Genomic DNA, 18,009 nt, shown 5'->3' with positions numbered 1-18,009 from the left:
TGGTCATACACGTACCATTGGACTGGTGGAGTTTGCAGAATACTGCTAACGTGCTTTGTCCACAGTAAATATAGATCTCGTGGTCACTGGGCAGTTCAGTTGAGGTCTGTCTGTGCAGAGCTGAGGCAGCACAGGGAGGACAAGGAAAGACATGCACTGCCCAACATCTAATCACACAGGTGGGGATAAATGGCTCCCCTGACACAAGTTCTGTCGATCCTGGAAGGTGTGAGCTCAAGGTCTGACATGGAGAAAGTGCAGGTGATTCTCACTGAACAAAGACAGTGAGAGGTACTTTCACTTTCTGAAACTGCCCCTGAAGCCAGGAGTGGCAGATGAGGATTGTTGTGAGACACCACAATGTGGGAAATGTACAGGGTTGGCACAGCGTGCTCCTTAGGGTAAGACCTTGGCCGAGGGGTATGGCTGGCCCTTTGGGACTGGAAGAACCTGTGGGGATTTGGTGAGATTTGTTTTCCTAATCCCTCATCTGTGTAAGGAGGGGGCTGGCTGTAACACTAGGGAAGCTGGAGTGGACAACGGAATCACTTGTGTGACATATTGCTGGCCAGTGCGGGCACCAGAAATGCTCTGTGTGACTGGTTTGGTGCCTTCCAGTGGAAGACCTCTGTCTTGGGCCAGATGTAGCCCTGTTTACAGAAATTTACTCTGGTTTGGCCCTCTTGTCTGTGCCTGGAAAAACCTCCACTATTATAGAGAACAAGAAGAAGTCATGCATCTGACGAAGCGGGTGTTCGCCCACGAGAGCTTATGCTCCAGAATATCTGTTAGTTTACAAGGTGCCACAGGACTTCTTCTTGTTCTCGAAGATACAGACTAACCCGGCTACCTCTCTGATACTCCACTATTATCGTTATCCATAATATTAACCTGTAATGAAAGTACCTACAGACCTGTCCTGTATGAAAAGTTCAAGCATACTTGCAGAGTAAGTTAGCATAAGCAACCTTTGTCCTAAATAAAATGCCTCCTGCCCCTCAAGGTTGGGAACCAAGAGAGGATAACCAAATCTAAAGCTGAGCCTGTTCAGCTGATGTCAGTACTGGTTGGTCACTGAAAAATGGACATCAGGGCAGAGAACCTGCTTGACAGGCCAAAGGGAATGAATGGTTTCAGGGACGAGATAATCTTTATTACTATGTAGTGATTAGTGTCATAATCTACTTACATATAGATTAAGGTACCCAAAGTGTACTTGGGGTGAGTAAATAAAATATGGTGATGGCAGGTTGGGCTAGAATCAAGCAATGCTAAGACCTTACAAAAATATCTAAGATTTTAGGCTAGAAATTATTGTAGAATCATTGAACCCTAGGGCTGAAAGGGACCTCAGAATGTCATTGAGTCCAGTCCTGCTCAAAGCAGGACAAACCCCAACTAAGTCATTCCAGGCAGGACTTTGTCAAGCTGGGACTTAAAAACCTCTAGGGATGGAGATTCCACCACCTCTGTAGGTAGCACTTTCCAGTTCCTCACCAACCTCCTGGTAAAGAAAGATTTTTTTCCTGCTATCCAGCTTAGACCTCTCTCACTGTAACTTGAGACCGCTGTATATGTGTCTTGCACAAGTGACATGAAGTGTGTGCGCTCTGAGCATCTCTACTGTCTATCAACTACTGGCTCAGCTTTACAGTATCATTTAGCTACTTAACACCCTACTGACCGGGACCTTCATCGGGCATGCCAGGTGTAAGACTCATCCTGCATTGCTTGACATCAGTTCTTCAGGAAAGGGTGTGAATTCTAGGCTGAGTTCAGTGACTTTCAACATCTCAGTGATGTTACTGCAGGGAGTCCTAGAACTATTTTATGTGCTGATAACCTTGTGATTTCTGATGTTTGTTATGCTCTCATTCATTTTAATACAGCTTTTAATGATTTGGTGTTGTCCTCAATTTGACTACCCTTGTTGTGTGCCCCTAAACCCTGCTTCTGAGAGAGCTTTTTGGGTTCCCTCTCTCTACCTGTAACCTGTAAGACAAGAAACTAAACATCTTCTGGTCAGTGACAGAGAGCTAGCTGTGCTAGTCTACATACTACCAAACAAAAAAGCAGTCCAGTGGCACTTTAAAGACTAACAAAATAATTTATTAGGTGATGACCTTTCGTGGGACAGACCATGGCCAGTGGTGAGCCACAACCCTTAGCCCATACATTGAGGTCAACAAGTTCATATTTCTAACTCATGGTGTGACTTTGGATCTGTCACTCTATTGCTGCATAGCTCAGTCACTGCATGGCTCAGGCTAACAAAGCAGCTTCTAGAAACAGTGATCAGATACATATTGAACAACATATGTTAGACTCAGTTTCACTGCTCAGCTTCAGCCCCTAGGCAATAGGTGCCCTGTAGTCCCAGATAAGGTGTATAAACAGTCAGCTAATGGAAGCTGTGCCATTTATTTCCTTTCCTGCCAGCTACCAAAATCACCCTGGTTTCTGCTCACATTCCCCCTTCCCAAGAAACACAGGTATTTATCCTGCATCCTCTCTCAGCTGTTGTCCTCCTAGACTGAAAGGTGATACCTTGTTCCCAGAGGCCTGGTTCATGGCAAAGGATTCTCGGCATCTACTTGCTACAGGCCCCAGGCTGGAGGAATCGAAGGGAGCAGAAACCTAAAGGAATCTGCAGCTGAACTTTAGGGTCTGCAAGGCATAGAATACAAAACTCTGTGTGGCTACCGCACAGCCCTGCTCCCCACCCTCAGCTCCTTTGTTATGGAGTCCTGGCTTCCCTTAGTGCTCCAGATTGTCCTTTGGGCCCCTTAGCCATGTGCTTGTGCGTGGAAGACAGCAGCTCCCATCCAAGCCCTGAAGCAGATGGAGCACAGCAGGGGCTGGGGAAGGGATGTGGAGATAATCCGCGGGGTTACAATGGGGAGGGTGGGTGAGCACCAGGGTTGGAGCCTATGAGAATGTGTGGAGAGGGGGCAGGATATTCACAGGAGAGATGGTGCAAGTGGAGGGGCTCAGAGATCTAGTTGCAAGCAGCTGCAAAAGTGACAACCCAATGCCTCTGCATCAACAGAAAGAATGGAAAAAAACCACATTTTATTAAGTATAGAGAGATTGAATTTAAGTGATTACAAATAACAGAAAGATCAAAGTTGGTTAACTAAGAAATAAAGAAAATCAGTCATAGTTCAATGCACTGGAAAGGATTAAAATCAAACAATGAGTCACCCTTCTGGTACAACAGTCCAGCAAATACAGTCACAAAATCCTTTCAGCCTGTTACTGGAAAGGTAGAGGCACAAGATGGACTCCAGGGTCATGTGACCTGATCTCATACTCTTGTATGCCTCAGTGATTCTTAGCAGCGTCTGTCTACAGCAACAAAGACCATCATGGTTCTGTGTGTCATTATCTGTATGACCTTAGCCATGTCACCTTTCCCCATGCCTCAGTTTACTTATCTATATGAGGGGGATATGTTCACAGTGACCTTTGTTTAGAGAATTGCTGATCTCGGATTCTTTAACGACAGCCCTATGTAGCTGCAGAATGTGTTCATGTCTTCCTTTGGGCATCCTATTTCCAGATCTACCTACCTACCCAGACATCCTGGGCATTGACAATGTATCAGACGATATGGAGATCTATGGATTAGCTCTAAATTTCTTACGAATCAAGTGCAAATTTTAATTATAAATGAATACACAGAGCAGACAATTCTGCTCGGACATAGGGGAAAAGCCGAGAGTTCCCCTCTCCCTTTGGGTAGATCCCTAAATTACTTTTTACTCCTAAAGCTCTATAAATTGCACAGAAGCACAGACATGGAATGTGAGAGATTGACAAGACTGTCTCTGGTCTCCAGCCTGTTTACCTTCATCTAGTTGATTAGCCACTAGAGGCCAAGCGCACCACACCGGGACTGACCAGAGCTCTGCTATAAACAGTGCACACCTCTGTGTTGGCTGTTGCCATCAGATGTCGCTGGCGAAGCTTGAGAGAGACAGGTGTGGGACACAACTGACTGGCAGGGATTCCCAGGTAAGACACTTCAGTGTCAGAATTCACAGCTATCCATCTCTTGAGAGGAGCTCACCTGTTCAACAAACCCAGGGCAAACTGCCTGTGGTGGAATACAGAATAGGTCTGTTATCCCTTTACCTCTGTACAGTCATTAAATACTCCCTGGTCTTTTTCTACTGGTGCTGAATTTGCTCCAGTATCACTGGCCAAAATGTCCTTGTAAAGGGGTGCTGTCACAGTTGATCTCATGAAATGTTCCCTGGTGTGTTGGTCATGACATTGACACCTGCCTTCTTGCTCTTTGGAGTTCTCTGTCACTCTGTCGTGCTGGGCCGTATCATCTGGTCTCCAGCAGCCAAGGCACAGAGTTGGGGTTACCACCTCCCTGCAGAACAATGCAGACACTGATTAAGCACAGCACTGGGAGGATGCAGTTCCAGGGTACAGTACCCAGAAAGCCAACCCACCTAAAAGAAGCAAAGGCCCAAGTAAATCTGTTTTTCTCTGTGAAAAAGGTCTGCTCATGGAGTGCTCTTTAGGCAATCCTGCTTTTTCAGTGAAAGGAAGCTGTGCAGTGGTAGCCCTGCCCAGGAAATAATTACTTACAGTTGGCTTGATTGGAAACAAATAGTGTTTAATTAAGTGAAAAGAGTAGGATTTAAGTAGTTATAAGTGTAAGCAGAAGATCAAAGTGAGTTAAAATTAAAATAAAAGGAAAATGCATGGGTAACTCTATTCTACTAAGTATCTGTTACACGCAAGTTCTTACCCTGAACTGTTGTTCTTACATCAGGTGAAAGATACAAGTCAGAAATGATCTTATCCTGATTTGGGTCTCCAGTTCTTTTTCCCCTTCAGGTAGGTCAAGCAATTTCTAAAGCAAGCTGAAGACCAATCCTGATAGCTTCCCATTGCTTAAATAGACTTTTTTTTTCCCCCAGAGTTGGAAACCTTTGTTTGCTATCCCCCCAGCCCACAGAAAAACACTAGATCAAAATGGATCTCAGTACCAGGTGGTGTGGTCTCTTGTCTTTCTAGTTCCTACCACCATTTAGACTTACAGGACTAAGAAGGCTGTTTATAACTCATTAAGCTGGTCACCTAGTCATTAGGGTTGGGGAACCAGTCATGCCCCTCATCTGCACATTTAAAACTATAAACAGTCATACACTAAATATTTCTAACTTTGCATACAACAACACATGCCTACAAATAGGACATACTGATCCATCAGATTATAACATTAAAATGATAGGCTACAAGAAGTATTTTGTCCACAGCACCTCTGAGTTATATATATTTATATTCATAATTCAGTTTTAATGGAGCCTGGTGTGGTCTGTCATGCTCTGTCTTTGCTGTGTCCCCACCCCAGTAAATGGGAGGTAGTTCTGAAGCGACTGTGTTTCAGTGGGGCGATGGACCCTTCAGGAGGAAAATTGTCAGTAGATGTGCTATATAAACAGAAAGCATGAGGCTGTAGCCCATCATTTGCCCAGGCCTAACAGAGACAAAACTTTCGTTTGGTGTACGATCTGAGTGAAGACATCAGGAGCCAATTCAGTGTTAATGCAGAGAGTTTTGCCTGCTCTTCCTGTATCTCAGAGCTCTGGTTACTACTAGCAAGGCAGTTCCCTGACTTTTATTTTCTGGAAAACATGCATGTGTTAGGGCTCCATGTTTGAATAATTATAAGAGTTTTTCAAGATAGGCAAGAGCTTTTGTGTTCTAGCTTCATTTGAGAAGTCTGCTGTTGTGTCTGAAGCTTTAAAAAAAAATCATCTGGAAGGAGACATCCAGTATGGGAAATTTCAATCCAAATGCTTAAATATTGGCAAACTTAAAAGCAAGTGAAAACAAGGTGTCCCAATTGAAGGTGCTCAACAGACTTAAAATAAGGTGTTGCCGTGAGTACCAACTACAAAAGCCAATCAATTTCTGAGTTCTATTCAGCTCAAAGTTCCAATAATGTCTGTGGCAATGAGTCACAGAATCACAGAATCATAGGGCTGGAAGGGACCTCAGGAGGTCATTTAGTCCAGCCCCCTGCTTCAAGCAGGATCAACCCCAACTAAGTCATCCCAGCTAGGACCTTGTCCAGTGGGACTTAAAAACCTTGAGGGATGGAGTTTTTCCTAATATCTAACATACACCTCTCCCCCTTCAACTTCAGACCATTCCTCCTTGTTCTGCCATCTGACACCACTGAGAACAGTTTCTCACCCTCCTTTTTAGAGCTCCCCTTCAGGAAGTTGAAGGCTGCTATTAAATCACCTCTAAGTCTTCTCTTCTGTAAACTAATCAAGCCCAAATCCCTCAGCCTATCCTCATAGGTCTTGTGCTCCAGACCTTTAATCATTTTTGTTGCCCTCCACTGAACCTGCTCCAGCAAATCCACTTCCTTTTTATACTGAGGGGCCCAAAACTGGACACAATATTCCAGATGTAGCTTCACCAGTGCCAAACAGAGGGGAATAACTACTTCTCTAGATCTGCTCGAATGAGCTAGTTGGTCCCCAGACTGTAACAATGCTTGGGATTCTCTGCCCCAGGTGCAGGATTATATACTTCTCCTTGTTGAACCGCATCAGATTTCTTTTGGCCCAGTCCCCCAATTTATCCAGGTCACTCTGGATTATCTCTCTACCCTCCACCATATCTACCTCTCCCCCTAGTTTTGTGTCCTCCGCAAATTTGCTGAGGGTGCAATCCAGTCCCTCATCCAGGGCATTAATATGTTGAATAACACAAGCCCCAGAACTGAGCCTTGTGGCACTCTGCTTGAAACCGACCGCCATCCAGATATTGAGCCATTGACCACTACCCACTGGGCCCGACCATCAAGCCAACTTTCTATCCATCTTATAGTCCAAGGATCCAATCCATATTTCCTTAACTTTTGGACAAGAATGTTGTGGAAGACCATATCAAAAGCCTTGCTGAAGTCAAGGTATATCACATCCCATGTCCACAGAGCTTGTTACCTTGTCATAGAAGCTAATCAGATTGGTCAGGCAGGACTTGCCCCTGGAGAATCCATGTTGGCTACTTTTGATCACTTTCTCCTCTTCCAAGTGCTCCAAAATGGATTCCTTGGGGATTCACTCCATTATTTTCCCAGGGATTGAGGTAAGGCTGACTGGTCTATAGTTCCTTGCATTGTCCTTCTTTCCTTTTTTTAAAGATCGGTGCTACATTTGCCTTTTTCCAGTCTTTCAGTACCTCCCCCGATCTCCAAGATTCTTCAAGGATAATGGCCAAAGGCTCAGCAATGCCCTCTGCCAATTCCCTCAGTACCTTTGGGTGCATTAAATCCAGACCCATGGACCTGTGCCCATCAACTTTTTCTAGATAGCTCAGAATTTGTTCCTTCCCCGCAGATGGCTGCCCTCCACCTTCCCATACTGCATTGTCTAGGACCATCATGTGGAACTTGACTTTGTCCGTGAAGACTGAGGCAAAAAAAGCATTGAGTACTTCAGCTTTTCCTACATCATCTGTCACTAGGTTATCTTCCTCATCCAGTAATGGTCCCACACCTTCTCTGATAACCTGTTTGTTGTTAACATGCCTGTAGAAACCCTTCTTGTTACTCTTCACGTCCCTTGTCATCTGCAGTTCCAATTGTGCTTTCACTTTCCTGATTACCTCCTGGCATTCTCCAGCTGTATGTTTATACTCCTCCTTAGTCAATTGTCCGTGTTTCCTTTTCTTGTGTGCATCCTTTTTTAATTTAAGATGACTAAGAATTTCCGCATTAAGCCAAGCTGGTTGTCTACCATGTTTGCATTTCTTATTATGCAGCAGGATGGTTTGTTCCTGTGCCTTCATTAAGACTTCTTTAAAACACTGCCAGTTCTCTTGAACTCTTTTCCCCTTCATCTTCATTTCCCAAGGGATCCTGCTCAGCCTTTCTCTCAGGGAGTCGAAGTCTGCTCTCCTGAAATTAAGGGTCTGTATGTTACTGCTCACCTTTCTTCCTTTTGTCTGGATCCTGACATCTACGATCTCATGGTCACTGCAGTCCAGGTTTCCTCCCAATTCTGTTTCTTCTTCTGGTTCTTCCCTGTTTGTCAAGATGCGCATGGTCCCTGGTCGGTTCCTTCAGTGCTTGTACCAAGAAGTTAGCCCCAACATTCTCCTAGAGGCTAAATATAGTTTATGATAACAATTTTCTTTTATCACTGTTACATATTTAAACTTTCATTGTAATTGAATTTTCCTTTGTTCGTCTTTTATGAGACAGAGTAAATGTATGTGGCTGATGTACTCTCTTTATCCATAGATTTATAAGGACTATTAGATGGGACCAACAGATCATCCAATCTGCTCTGCTGTATAACACAGTGGCTGTGGCCACCTTACCCCCTCCTTTTGGAAGCCACTTCAGCAGATGCTAATGAGGCATTACCATGAATATGCAGCACCTCATTATCATAACGGCAGCTGTGCACACTTTGAGAATGCCAGTTTTGAAACACATGCCACCCATATAACTGGGGGTCTTTTGAAATGATCCCCTGATTTCAAAAGTCTGTTCTTCCCATTTGTTTTTTTTGTAGAAGAGGCTTTCAAAATCAGGGGGTAGGTTTCAAAAGGCCCCCAGAAGCATAATCGGTGTGTGTTTTGAAACCAGCACTTTTGAATTGCTTGCAGCTGCTGTTATGCCAATGAGGCACTGCATATTCATGTTAGTCCCTTATTAGCATCTGCTGAAGTGGCTCATTAGCATGCCCCCTGCCAAAGGTGGGGGCAGTGTGGCCACAGCCAGGCTGTTACATTTCACCCCTTTGCCCCAGTATTGAGCACAATGTCTTGTATGTGTAAAGCCTTGTCTACAAGAGGAATTTTGTGAGATTTCAGCAAAGCCTGCCATGGTATAGTTTGAATCATTCCATCTTCTCCTGTCCTGTTCACTGATCGTGGCCCACTCACAACTGCTTTCTGTGGTTGGCTACGTGGCCAGTTTTTAGTTCATTTTGTGTCTGACCTACTGAGATTTATAGTCTTCATTTTTGTAGCTGAATATTTTCCCCTGTTAATCAAATGTCCCAAAGAAATGGATATTTATAGTAGCTGCAAAGGTCTTTTGATCAGCTAAATAAATTCTCTCACTGAAGGCGGTATTCAGGAATATTTGACAAAACCAGTTTTCCATAAGCTGCATTGCTGACTGACATTAATGACTTTTCTGACTTTTTTGACTTGCCATCCTTTCCATTTTTTCCAGAGGGAACTGATATGCATTCACTTTTTTTTTTCAGCCTTTTTTGGCTCTGCCTATGCCCAGTTGTGTGCTTCTAGTTCCATGCGAGGTGTGTGCCTGATGGATCAGTTCATAACTCTGATGTCCCAAACTATACAAATATACTTTCAATGCTGCTTGACACCCTCCTTGACCCATGTTCTGAAAAGTGTTCCTTCTCCTCATGTGGTAGGACTACCTCATTGTGTTTCTAGCCAAATGCAGACCAAAACCATTCCTTGAACATATCTTTTCTGCCACAATAACAAGTTTCCTTTCTATACCTAGGAATTGCCCTAAAACTTTTCCACATGTTCTGTCCTTCTTAATGTGCTTTTCCTTTCCTTAAATCCTCCAAAGATGCATCTATCTCTGTTGTCTTCACTGTGCCTTATCTAGCTTAACAATTTCCAATTTGTATAACTGCTGCTATCTTTTTATTGCTTTCCCCCCCACAACTACTTTCCCTTTGCCGCTGCAGAAGGGGTTTAGCCAGAATTGTCCAATATTTTGACTATGGAATCACGACTTTTTTGCTCCCTAATAAAGTTTTTTTTTTTACAAACTCCCAAGCTCTTTCCCAGTTTTCTAGCTAAATGATTCTTTCCAAATTGGTATCAGCTTTGGGGAATTAACCCCTTTTAAAGCATAAAGTGCTTTTATGTGTTACTGGTTGGGAAATGTTCTCTTCTATTTCCTTTCCTTTCTATTTATTATCTTCTATCATAGCCCTTCTTTTCTATCTCCACCCTACCCTAAGGAGCCCCAGACATTTCAGTCTTTCCATGTGTAGCATTCTCCCCCATTCTCATAGCCTGTCTCAGAAATCCCCTTTCCATCTGTCTGATCCTTCGCAGAGACTGTGTGACTGATCCTGATCTCATGGAGAAAGAAGTTTATTTTCTATCACATTCTTTAGGCATCTGACATCTGTCTTCTGTGTTTTGGCCACTGCTGCAAATGAGCCGGTGTTTTTTTTTATGTAACCCATGCTTACTGGGTGTGGTTCACTCACCCATGTAATGGCAGCTGGGCTGTGACCACACTACACGTCTCTTTCAGAAGGGGCAAGTTAATGAGGGATTTCAGAAGATGCTAATGAGGTGCTGACATAAGGAGCACACCAGGAGGCATATGTATCATGGGTGCATGAAGGATCATATCATATGGAATCAGAATTACTTTGGTTGAGGGTTCATCCTTTATTTCTCTGAATAATGAAAATGTCATTTTTCAGTGTGTGAATGGTGACCAACCTGCTTAACCCATCAGCTCATCCTCCAGTTACAAATGAAGTGTCTCATATTAACTTTGTCTCTCCATCCAGGCATTTGTACTGAGACCATCTTCCTAGATCCTGGGCACATACCTGAAGTCAGGAGAACGTGTGATACGTATAAGAGACAAAATTCTGCGTCAGAGTTGGACACCTCCCCTACTCCATGTCAGATTACAACACCACCAGCTTCATCAACCCCTCCACCTTCATCCTGCTGGGCATTCCTGGGCTGGAGGTGTCCCATGTCTGGATCTCCATCCCCTTCTGTACCGTATATGTTATAGCCCTCTTGGGGAACTTCTCTATCCTGTTCATTGTGAAGATGGAGCCAAGACTCCATGTGCCCATGTACTATTTCCTCTGCATGCTGGCTGCCACTGACCTTGTCCTGTGCACGTCCATCATGCCCAAAACGCTGAGCATCTTCTGGTTCAGTTCCAGGGAGATACATTTCAGTGCCTGCCTCACCCAGATGTACTTCCTCAATTGCTTTGCAATTACTGAGTCTGGGATCTTTGTGGCCATGGCTTTTGATCGTTATGTGGCCATCTGCCATCCCCTGAGACATTCCACCATCCTGACCAATACCCTTGTGGCCAAGATCTTTCTGGCTGTGCTGCTGCGTGGTGGCATCTCTGTAATGCCCTATGTCTTCCTAGCTAGGAGATGGCCATATTGCAGTAACAGAATCATTCCCCACACACACTGTGAGCACATGGCTGTGGTGAAGCTGGCCTGTGCTAGCACCCACATCAGTAGCTACTATGGCCTCTTTGTGTTATTCTCAGTAATTGGTCTGGATGTATTTTTGGTTGCCACCTCCTATTCCCAGATCCTCAGGGCCATCTTCAGCCTCCCAACTAAATATATCCGGCTCAAGACTTTTAGGACCTGTAGCTCCCACTTCTATGCCATGTTCACCTTTTACTTTTCGGCTCTGTTTTCCTCCCTCACATACCGTTTTGACGACAATGTGGCTGTGCATTTCCATGTGCTCATTGCCAATGCCTATCTCCTGGTGCCCCCCATGCTAAACCCCATCATCTACGGGGTGAGGAGTAAAGAGATCCGGAGTAGGCTCTTCCAACTCTTTTTTCAGAAAGGGACTTAAAGTTGTCTCCTTAAATTCGGGCGCTCAGCGTGCTCTTTGCTCAGTGTCAGTGGGTGTCATCGTGCTGGGTCCTCTTCCCTGGAACACTTACTTACTGGACAGAGAAACATTAAACCCCTTTCTGACCTTATTTTGTTGTGCCAGTGTCAAATACTGCAAAACTGGTGTACACAGAACTCATGGGTTTGTCACATCCTGACCCCTCTCCACACATTCTCAGGGGGCCTTGCCCTTGTCGCTCACCCATCCTTCCCCCGCTAACTCCTTGCATTATTTCTACCTCCTTTCCCCTGTTCCCCGCTGGGCTCCTTGTTCTCTGGCGCTGCTGTTCCTAATGCACTGAGCATGCCAGGAAGGGGCCCACAGGCCAATCAGGAGAGCAGAGGGAAGCTAGATAAATGCAGCTGAGGGTGGGGAGCAGGGTTGTGCGGCAGCCACGCAAGACTCTGCACTGTACAGCTTGTGAGCCCTGAAGCTCAGTTATAGCCCCCTGAGAACAGAGACTTTTTTGAAGCTTATTTCTCCTCTCACTTTCTGCTCCTTTTGATTCCTCCCAGAGGGGGTCCTGAAGCAGGTAGGCACTGGGAAGCCTTTACCATGAGCCAGGCTTCCGGAGCAGTACGAGGGATCGGCTTCCAGCCTAGGAGGACAAGTGCTGAGAGAGGCTGCAGGATGAGTACCTGTGTTAGCTGGGAAGGTGGGATGCTGGACAGAGGCCAGGGTGGTTTCAGTAGCTCACAGGAGCTGCGTCTACACGTGCACGCTACTTCGAAGTAGCGGCACCAACTTCGAAATAGCGCCCGTCACGTCTACACGCGTAGGGCGCTATTTCGAAGTTAACTTCGACGTTAGGCGGCGAGACGTCGAAGCCGCTAACCTCATGAGGAGATAGGAATAGCGCTCTACTTCGACGTTCAATGTCGAAGTAGGGACAGTGTAGACGATCCGCGTCCCACAACGTCGAAATTGCCGGGTCCTCCATGGCGGCCATCAGCTGGGGGGTTGAGAGACGCTCTCTCCAGCCCCTCAGCTCACTGGTGGCCGCATGGAGCGGCCCCTTAAAGGTCCCCTCCCCTGCCCTGACTGCAGGAGGCTGAGGCAACGTGCAGGCTGCAGCCGGCACACGCGGGCAGTCTGCCGAGCCCTCAGCCCATGACACCGGCCATGGCTGCCCAGCAGCCCCCCCAGCGCCCCCAGGGGACACCCCCCAAGGGGAGCCAGGGCAGCCAGCCGAGCCAGAAGACCTGCCAGTCTGGGAAGCGGCAGCGGGGCCCCTCCTGGACAGAGGCCGAGCTGCGGGACCTGCTGGGGCTCTGGAGCGAGGAGGAGGTGCTCCAGGTAATGGGGAGCAAGAGGCGGAACGTGGATGCGTTCGCTCGGCTGGCCGACAGCCTGGCTGCCCGGGGTCACCCTGCCTGCACTCCGGACCATGTCCGGAGTAAGGTCAAGGAGCTGCGGCAGGGTTATGCCCGGGCCCGGGATGCAGCCAGCCGATCTGGGGCCGCCCCTGTCACTTGCCCCTTTTTCAGAGAGCTCAGGGACATCCTGGGCTCCCGGAACACCTCCTCCCCTCCAGCCACCCTTGACACCTCGGCTGACTAGCCCCAGCAGGCCCTGCAGCCGGAGTCCGACCCGGAGGCAAGCCCCGCACCCTGGGGGCCCCCCTCGGAGGCCATCCCCGGGACATCGCGGCAGAAGGAGGAGGAGGAGGAGGAGGGGGGCTCCTCCTCCGCAGAATCCAGCCTGCAGATCCTCCTCCTGCATCCCGGAGCAGCAGCAGGGCCTCCGACCCCCGGGGATCTCCGGACCGTGGGAGCGGACCCACAGGTAGGTACCCCTCTCTGGTGGACACCCCGGGGCTGGAGGGGCGGGGGTAAGAGATATGTGTCCAGGGCCCCCCACATGCTCACATGGCCATGGCCCCAAGGACACCAGGGCCATGGCCCTCACAGCACTGCAGCCATCAGCCTCTGCCCCCCCCACCCTGCATGACAGTGCCATGCCCCATCCCCGGGCCAGGGGGTAGCGGAACCTCGAGGGGCCCCCGGGCAGAGAGGGTGGGACACCCCGCAGCAGCAGCATGTGATGGAGTTCGAGGAGTGCCAAAGGGAGACTCAGGCTACATATGAGCCACCCGAGCCGAGGAGCTCCCAGGGCCAAAGGAGGATCCTGGCGCTACAGCTGGCAGGTGACACCTCTGCCCTGAGCAAACAGGCGGGAGGAGCCGAGCTGGCTTGGAATTGGGGGGCGAGGGCGGGGGCCACAGGTAGAGGCTAGGGGAAGGGAGAGCTGGTAGGCAGCCAGCCTGAGGAGGGGGAAAGCTGCATCCCAGAGGGGCACCCCTTGGGGTCCTCTCCCCACGACAGGTTGGAAGGACTGTCTGTTCCGACAGCTGGTGCTGTCACTCCTGCCAGAAACTGGCCATCTTTGGCCTAAGAAACCTCTCCTGCTGTCAGACCCTGCGGGGTGAAGTGAGAGTCGCTCCCACCAGGGGCCAGGGTGCAGGGCAGGGGGACCCCTGAACCCCATCCATCACAGCAGCATCTCCCGGGGAAGGGGATGGGGAACCTGCAGCACAGGGCGGGGGGGACAAAGGCCACGGCTCGGGGCCCACACGAACGCCTGTCTCCATTCTTCTTTCCCCCCTCCTCTCCTGTGTCCTGCACCTGCACCTGCACCATCCGAAGGACCGGAAGAGAGCGCCGGCGAGGCCTCGGTTGTCTCGGAGAGCCCTCCGGGACCCTCACGCCATGGCAGCCCCTCGGCCGAGGAACGACCGGCCCCGCAGAGGGCCAGACGGCGGACCCCGTGCCTGCTACCGGCAGCGGCCACGGACCCCCAGCTGCTGGCCATCCTCCACCGGCAGCTGGAGGTGTCGGAGCAGCACCTCCGGCTGCAAAAGCAGGCGCAGGCCTGGCGCAGGGAGGCATGGGGGGCCTATATGGGACCATCAACCGGCTGGTCAACTACCTGGCCCCCCATGCCGCGCCGGCCGAGCCACCGCCCGCCATGCCCGCTCCTGCAGCCCCACCACCAGCTGCTCCAGCCATCGCCGGGCCGTCCGCCGTCGCCCCACCACCTCCCCGAGAGGGCCACCGCGCCAAGGGACCCCTGGAGCCACCCGAGACTTGCCGGCGTCGCTACCTTCCGGTGGAGCCCGCTCCCACCCAGCCGCGGACCAGACTGCAGGCCCGGCGGAGCTCCCGGCCGGGCACGCCCACTGCTGGGCTGTAGGGGCGAGGGGCCCGGGACGTGGCCCCCCCCCTTGTTGGACAGACTTTGGGGACTGCTTTATGTTGGTGCCCCTGTTTGCCCCGTCCCCCCCTGTAAATAGTTCTCCCCGTTCTCCTCCCTGCTTTTCTTTTTTGTTGATGGTGCACAGTTCTTTGCTTTGTTGTTGTATATTGTTTTATTTGTGCACATCTTGCTTTTGTTGAATGTTTGTCCCTCCTTTTTGGTTTCTGTTTCACATATTTATTTATTTACAAAAAAAAAAAATTCGTTAAGACAAAAAAAACATTTACGTTCACCCACAAGTTCGTGCTGTCATTTCTCCTGGACAAGGGGGCGGAGCGGTGGGGTGCTCCATGGTGTGGGCGTTGGGGCAGGAGTGTGGGGGAGGAAGGGGCGGGCAGTAGGGGGCCTGGGCAGAGTTCACCCCGCGGCCTGTTGCTCGAAGTGGGCCCGCAGGGCCTCCCGGACCCGGGTCCCCTCTGGGTCCACCTGCCGACTGGGGGCAGCAGGTGGCTGCACGTGTGCCCTGCCGGCCTCGGCGGCCCAGCCCTGAAGAAAGCTCTCCCCCTTGCTCTCCACGAGGTTGTGCAGGGTGCAGCAGGCACCCACAATCTGGGGGATGTTGTTGGGGCTGGCATCCAGGCGGGTCAGGAGACATTGCCAGCGTCCCTTGAGGCGGCCAAATGAGCGCTCCACCACCTGGCGCGCACGGTTCAGGCGCTCGTTGAAGCGCTCCAGGCTGGCGGAGAGGTGGCCCGTGTAGGGGCGCATGAGCCACGGCCGGAGGGGGTAGGCCGCATCTGCGATGATGCAGAAGGGCATGGTGGTGTCCCCCAGAAGGATCTCCCGCTAGGGGATGTAGGTCCCCGCCTCCAGCCGGCGGCACAGGCCCGAGTTCCGGAAAACCTGGGCGTCGTGGGTGCTGCCAGGCCAGCCCACGTAAATGACCTGGAACCGTCCCCGGCTGTCCACCAAGGCCTGCATGATGACTGAATGGTAGCCCTTGTGATTGAGGTATCGTCCTCCACTGTGGTGCGGGGCGCGGATGGGGATGTGAGTCCCATCCAGAGCCCCGAAGCAGTTGGGGAAGCCCAGGGTGGCAAAGGCGGCGACAGTGGCATGTGGGTCCCCCAGCCTCATGAGCCTGTGCAGGAGCATGGCATAGATGGCACGCACGACCTGCAGAGAAAGCACATGGGACAGCTCCAATGAGGGGTGAGCAGGGTGTGCGTGGCCCTGCCCTGCCCTGCACTACCCTGGCCTGCCCTGCCCTGGCCTGCCCTGCTCTGCCCTGCCCTGCCCTGCCCTGCCCTGGCCCCCCTGCCCTGCCCTGCCCTGCCCTGCCCTGCCCTGCTCTGCCCTGCCCTGCTCTGGCCCCCCTGCCCTGCCCTACCCTGCCCTGCCCTGGCCCCCCTGCCCTGCCCTGCCCTGCCCTGCCCTGCCCTGCCCTGGCCCCCCTGCCCTGCCCTGCCCTACCCTGGCCTGCTCTGGCCCCCCGCCCTGCCCTGGCCTCCCCCTGTGGGTTCTCTTACCTCCATGAGGACAGCCCCGACGGTGGCCTTTCCGACACCAAACTGCTGCCCCACGGATCGGTAGCTGTCCGGAGTGGCCAGCTTCCAGACAGCGATGCCGACTCATTTCTCCACTGGGAGGGCACGCCGCATGGCAGTGTCCCGGTGCCTGAGTGCGGGGGTGAGCCACTGGCACAGCTCCAGGAATGTCTGGCGGGTCATCCTGAAGTTCCGGAGCCAGTGGTCGTCGTCCCACTCCCCAAGCACCAGCCGCTCCCACCAGTCGGTGCTGGTGGGGTAGCTCCACAGCCGCCGGCGTGTGAGGCGGGGGGGGGCGGGGTGCTGCAGGGGTAGGGGCTGAGCCCTGCTGCCCTGGGGGCATCTCCTCCCCTGGGGCAAGAAGGTGCTCAGCTGCCCCCAACATGGCATGAGCCAGGGCAAGCCCTGCTCCTGCCGGGAGGGCTGGGTGGACCTCTATCTGCTGCTGCTGCTGGGGGTCCATGACTGCGGCGCTCGGGGTCTGTGTGCCTATATGGCTCGTCAGACCGCGTGCTGTGCAGGCTGAGTGTATGTGGGAGGGGCCCTTTAAGGGACCGGCTAGCTGTTGCCCTGGAAGCGCTAGTCCGCCCGTTGACCCTGTCTGCAGCTGTGCCTGGCATCCCTATTTCGATGTGTGCTACTTTGACGTGTAGACGTTCTCTCGCTCGCCTATTTTGATGTTGGGCTGAGCAACGTCGAAGTTGAACATCGACGTTGCCGGCCCTGGAGGACGTGTAGACGTTATTCATCGAAATAGTCTATTTCGATGTCACAACATCGAAATAATCTATTTCGATGTTGGCTGCACGTGTAGACGTAGCCAGGGAGAGAGATAAATGGCACAGCTTCCACGAGGTGGCTATTTACATACATACATACATGGCACTTTATCTGGGACTATAGGGTACCTATTGCCCAGGGGCTGAAAATGAGTAGTGAAACTGAGTTTCACGTACACTTTACATCTTCTTTTGATCACTATATATATAGAAGCTTTTTTCTTAGGCTGCTAGGAAGCATTATTCCCATGACATGGAGTGACTGAGCTAAGCAACAATAAAGTGGTTTACCCCAGGCCACACAGTAAGTTGGTTCCAGAGCTAGAAACAGGAATGAATAGTCTTGATTTCCCCAGCACCACTTCTCTGGCCATGAGCTAGCATTGCTCCTCCGGGCTGTAGGAGATGGAGGTAGGCTGTTTGTGCATCATCGTCAGTGGAATTGGAGTCCTTCTTAAACAGGAGGAATTTATTAAGGAAACAGGTAATTTATTAAGATGCAAAAAAGGTTTCCAAACATTTTAGCCTTGTCTTGGATATTTACAAGGTAACACACCATGTCTAGAAGTCTACTAAGTGAAGTATTAAAAAAAAAGCAGTCAAGTAGCACTTTAAGAACTAGCAAAATAATTTATTAGGTGATGAGCTTTCGTGGGACAGACCCACTTCTTCAGACCATAGCCAGACCAGAACAGTCTCAATATTTAAGGCACAGAGAACCAAAAACAGTAAGCAAGGAGGACAAATCAGAAAATAATGATCAAGGTGAGAAAATCAGAAAGTAGAGAGGTAGAAGCGGGGGGGAAGGTCAA

General features: G+C 50.3%; 1 protein-coding gene across 1 annotated transcript; it reads left to right on the top strand.

The window, feature by feature from the left end:
• Positions 1 to 10,644: 10,644 nt before the first annotated feature.
• Positions 10,645 to 11,634, top strand: LOC142002335 (olfactory receptor 52E4-like; the record flags this gene model as incomplete). The annotated part of the gene is made up of 1 exon (XM_074978359.1): positions 10,645 to 11,634. A coding segment is annotated over one exon (990 nt), but the record flags the coding sequence as incomplete, so codon positions are not given.
• Between the last annotated feature and the right edge of the window lie 6,375 nt (positions 11,635 to 18,009).

Source organism: Carettochelys insculpta, chromosome 1 (assembly GCF_033958435.1).
Source record: "Carettochelys insculpta isolate YL-2023 chromosome 1, ASM3395843v1, whole genome shotgun sequence".
NCBI classification, from domain to species: Eukaryota; Metazoa; Chordata; order Testudines; family Carettochelyidae; genus Carettochelys; species Carettochelys insculpta.
This window is presented reverse-complemented; position numbering and strand designations above follow the sequence as displayed.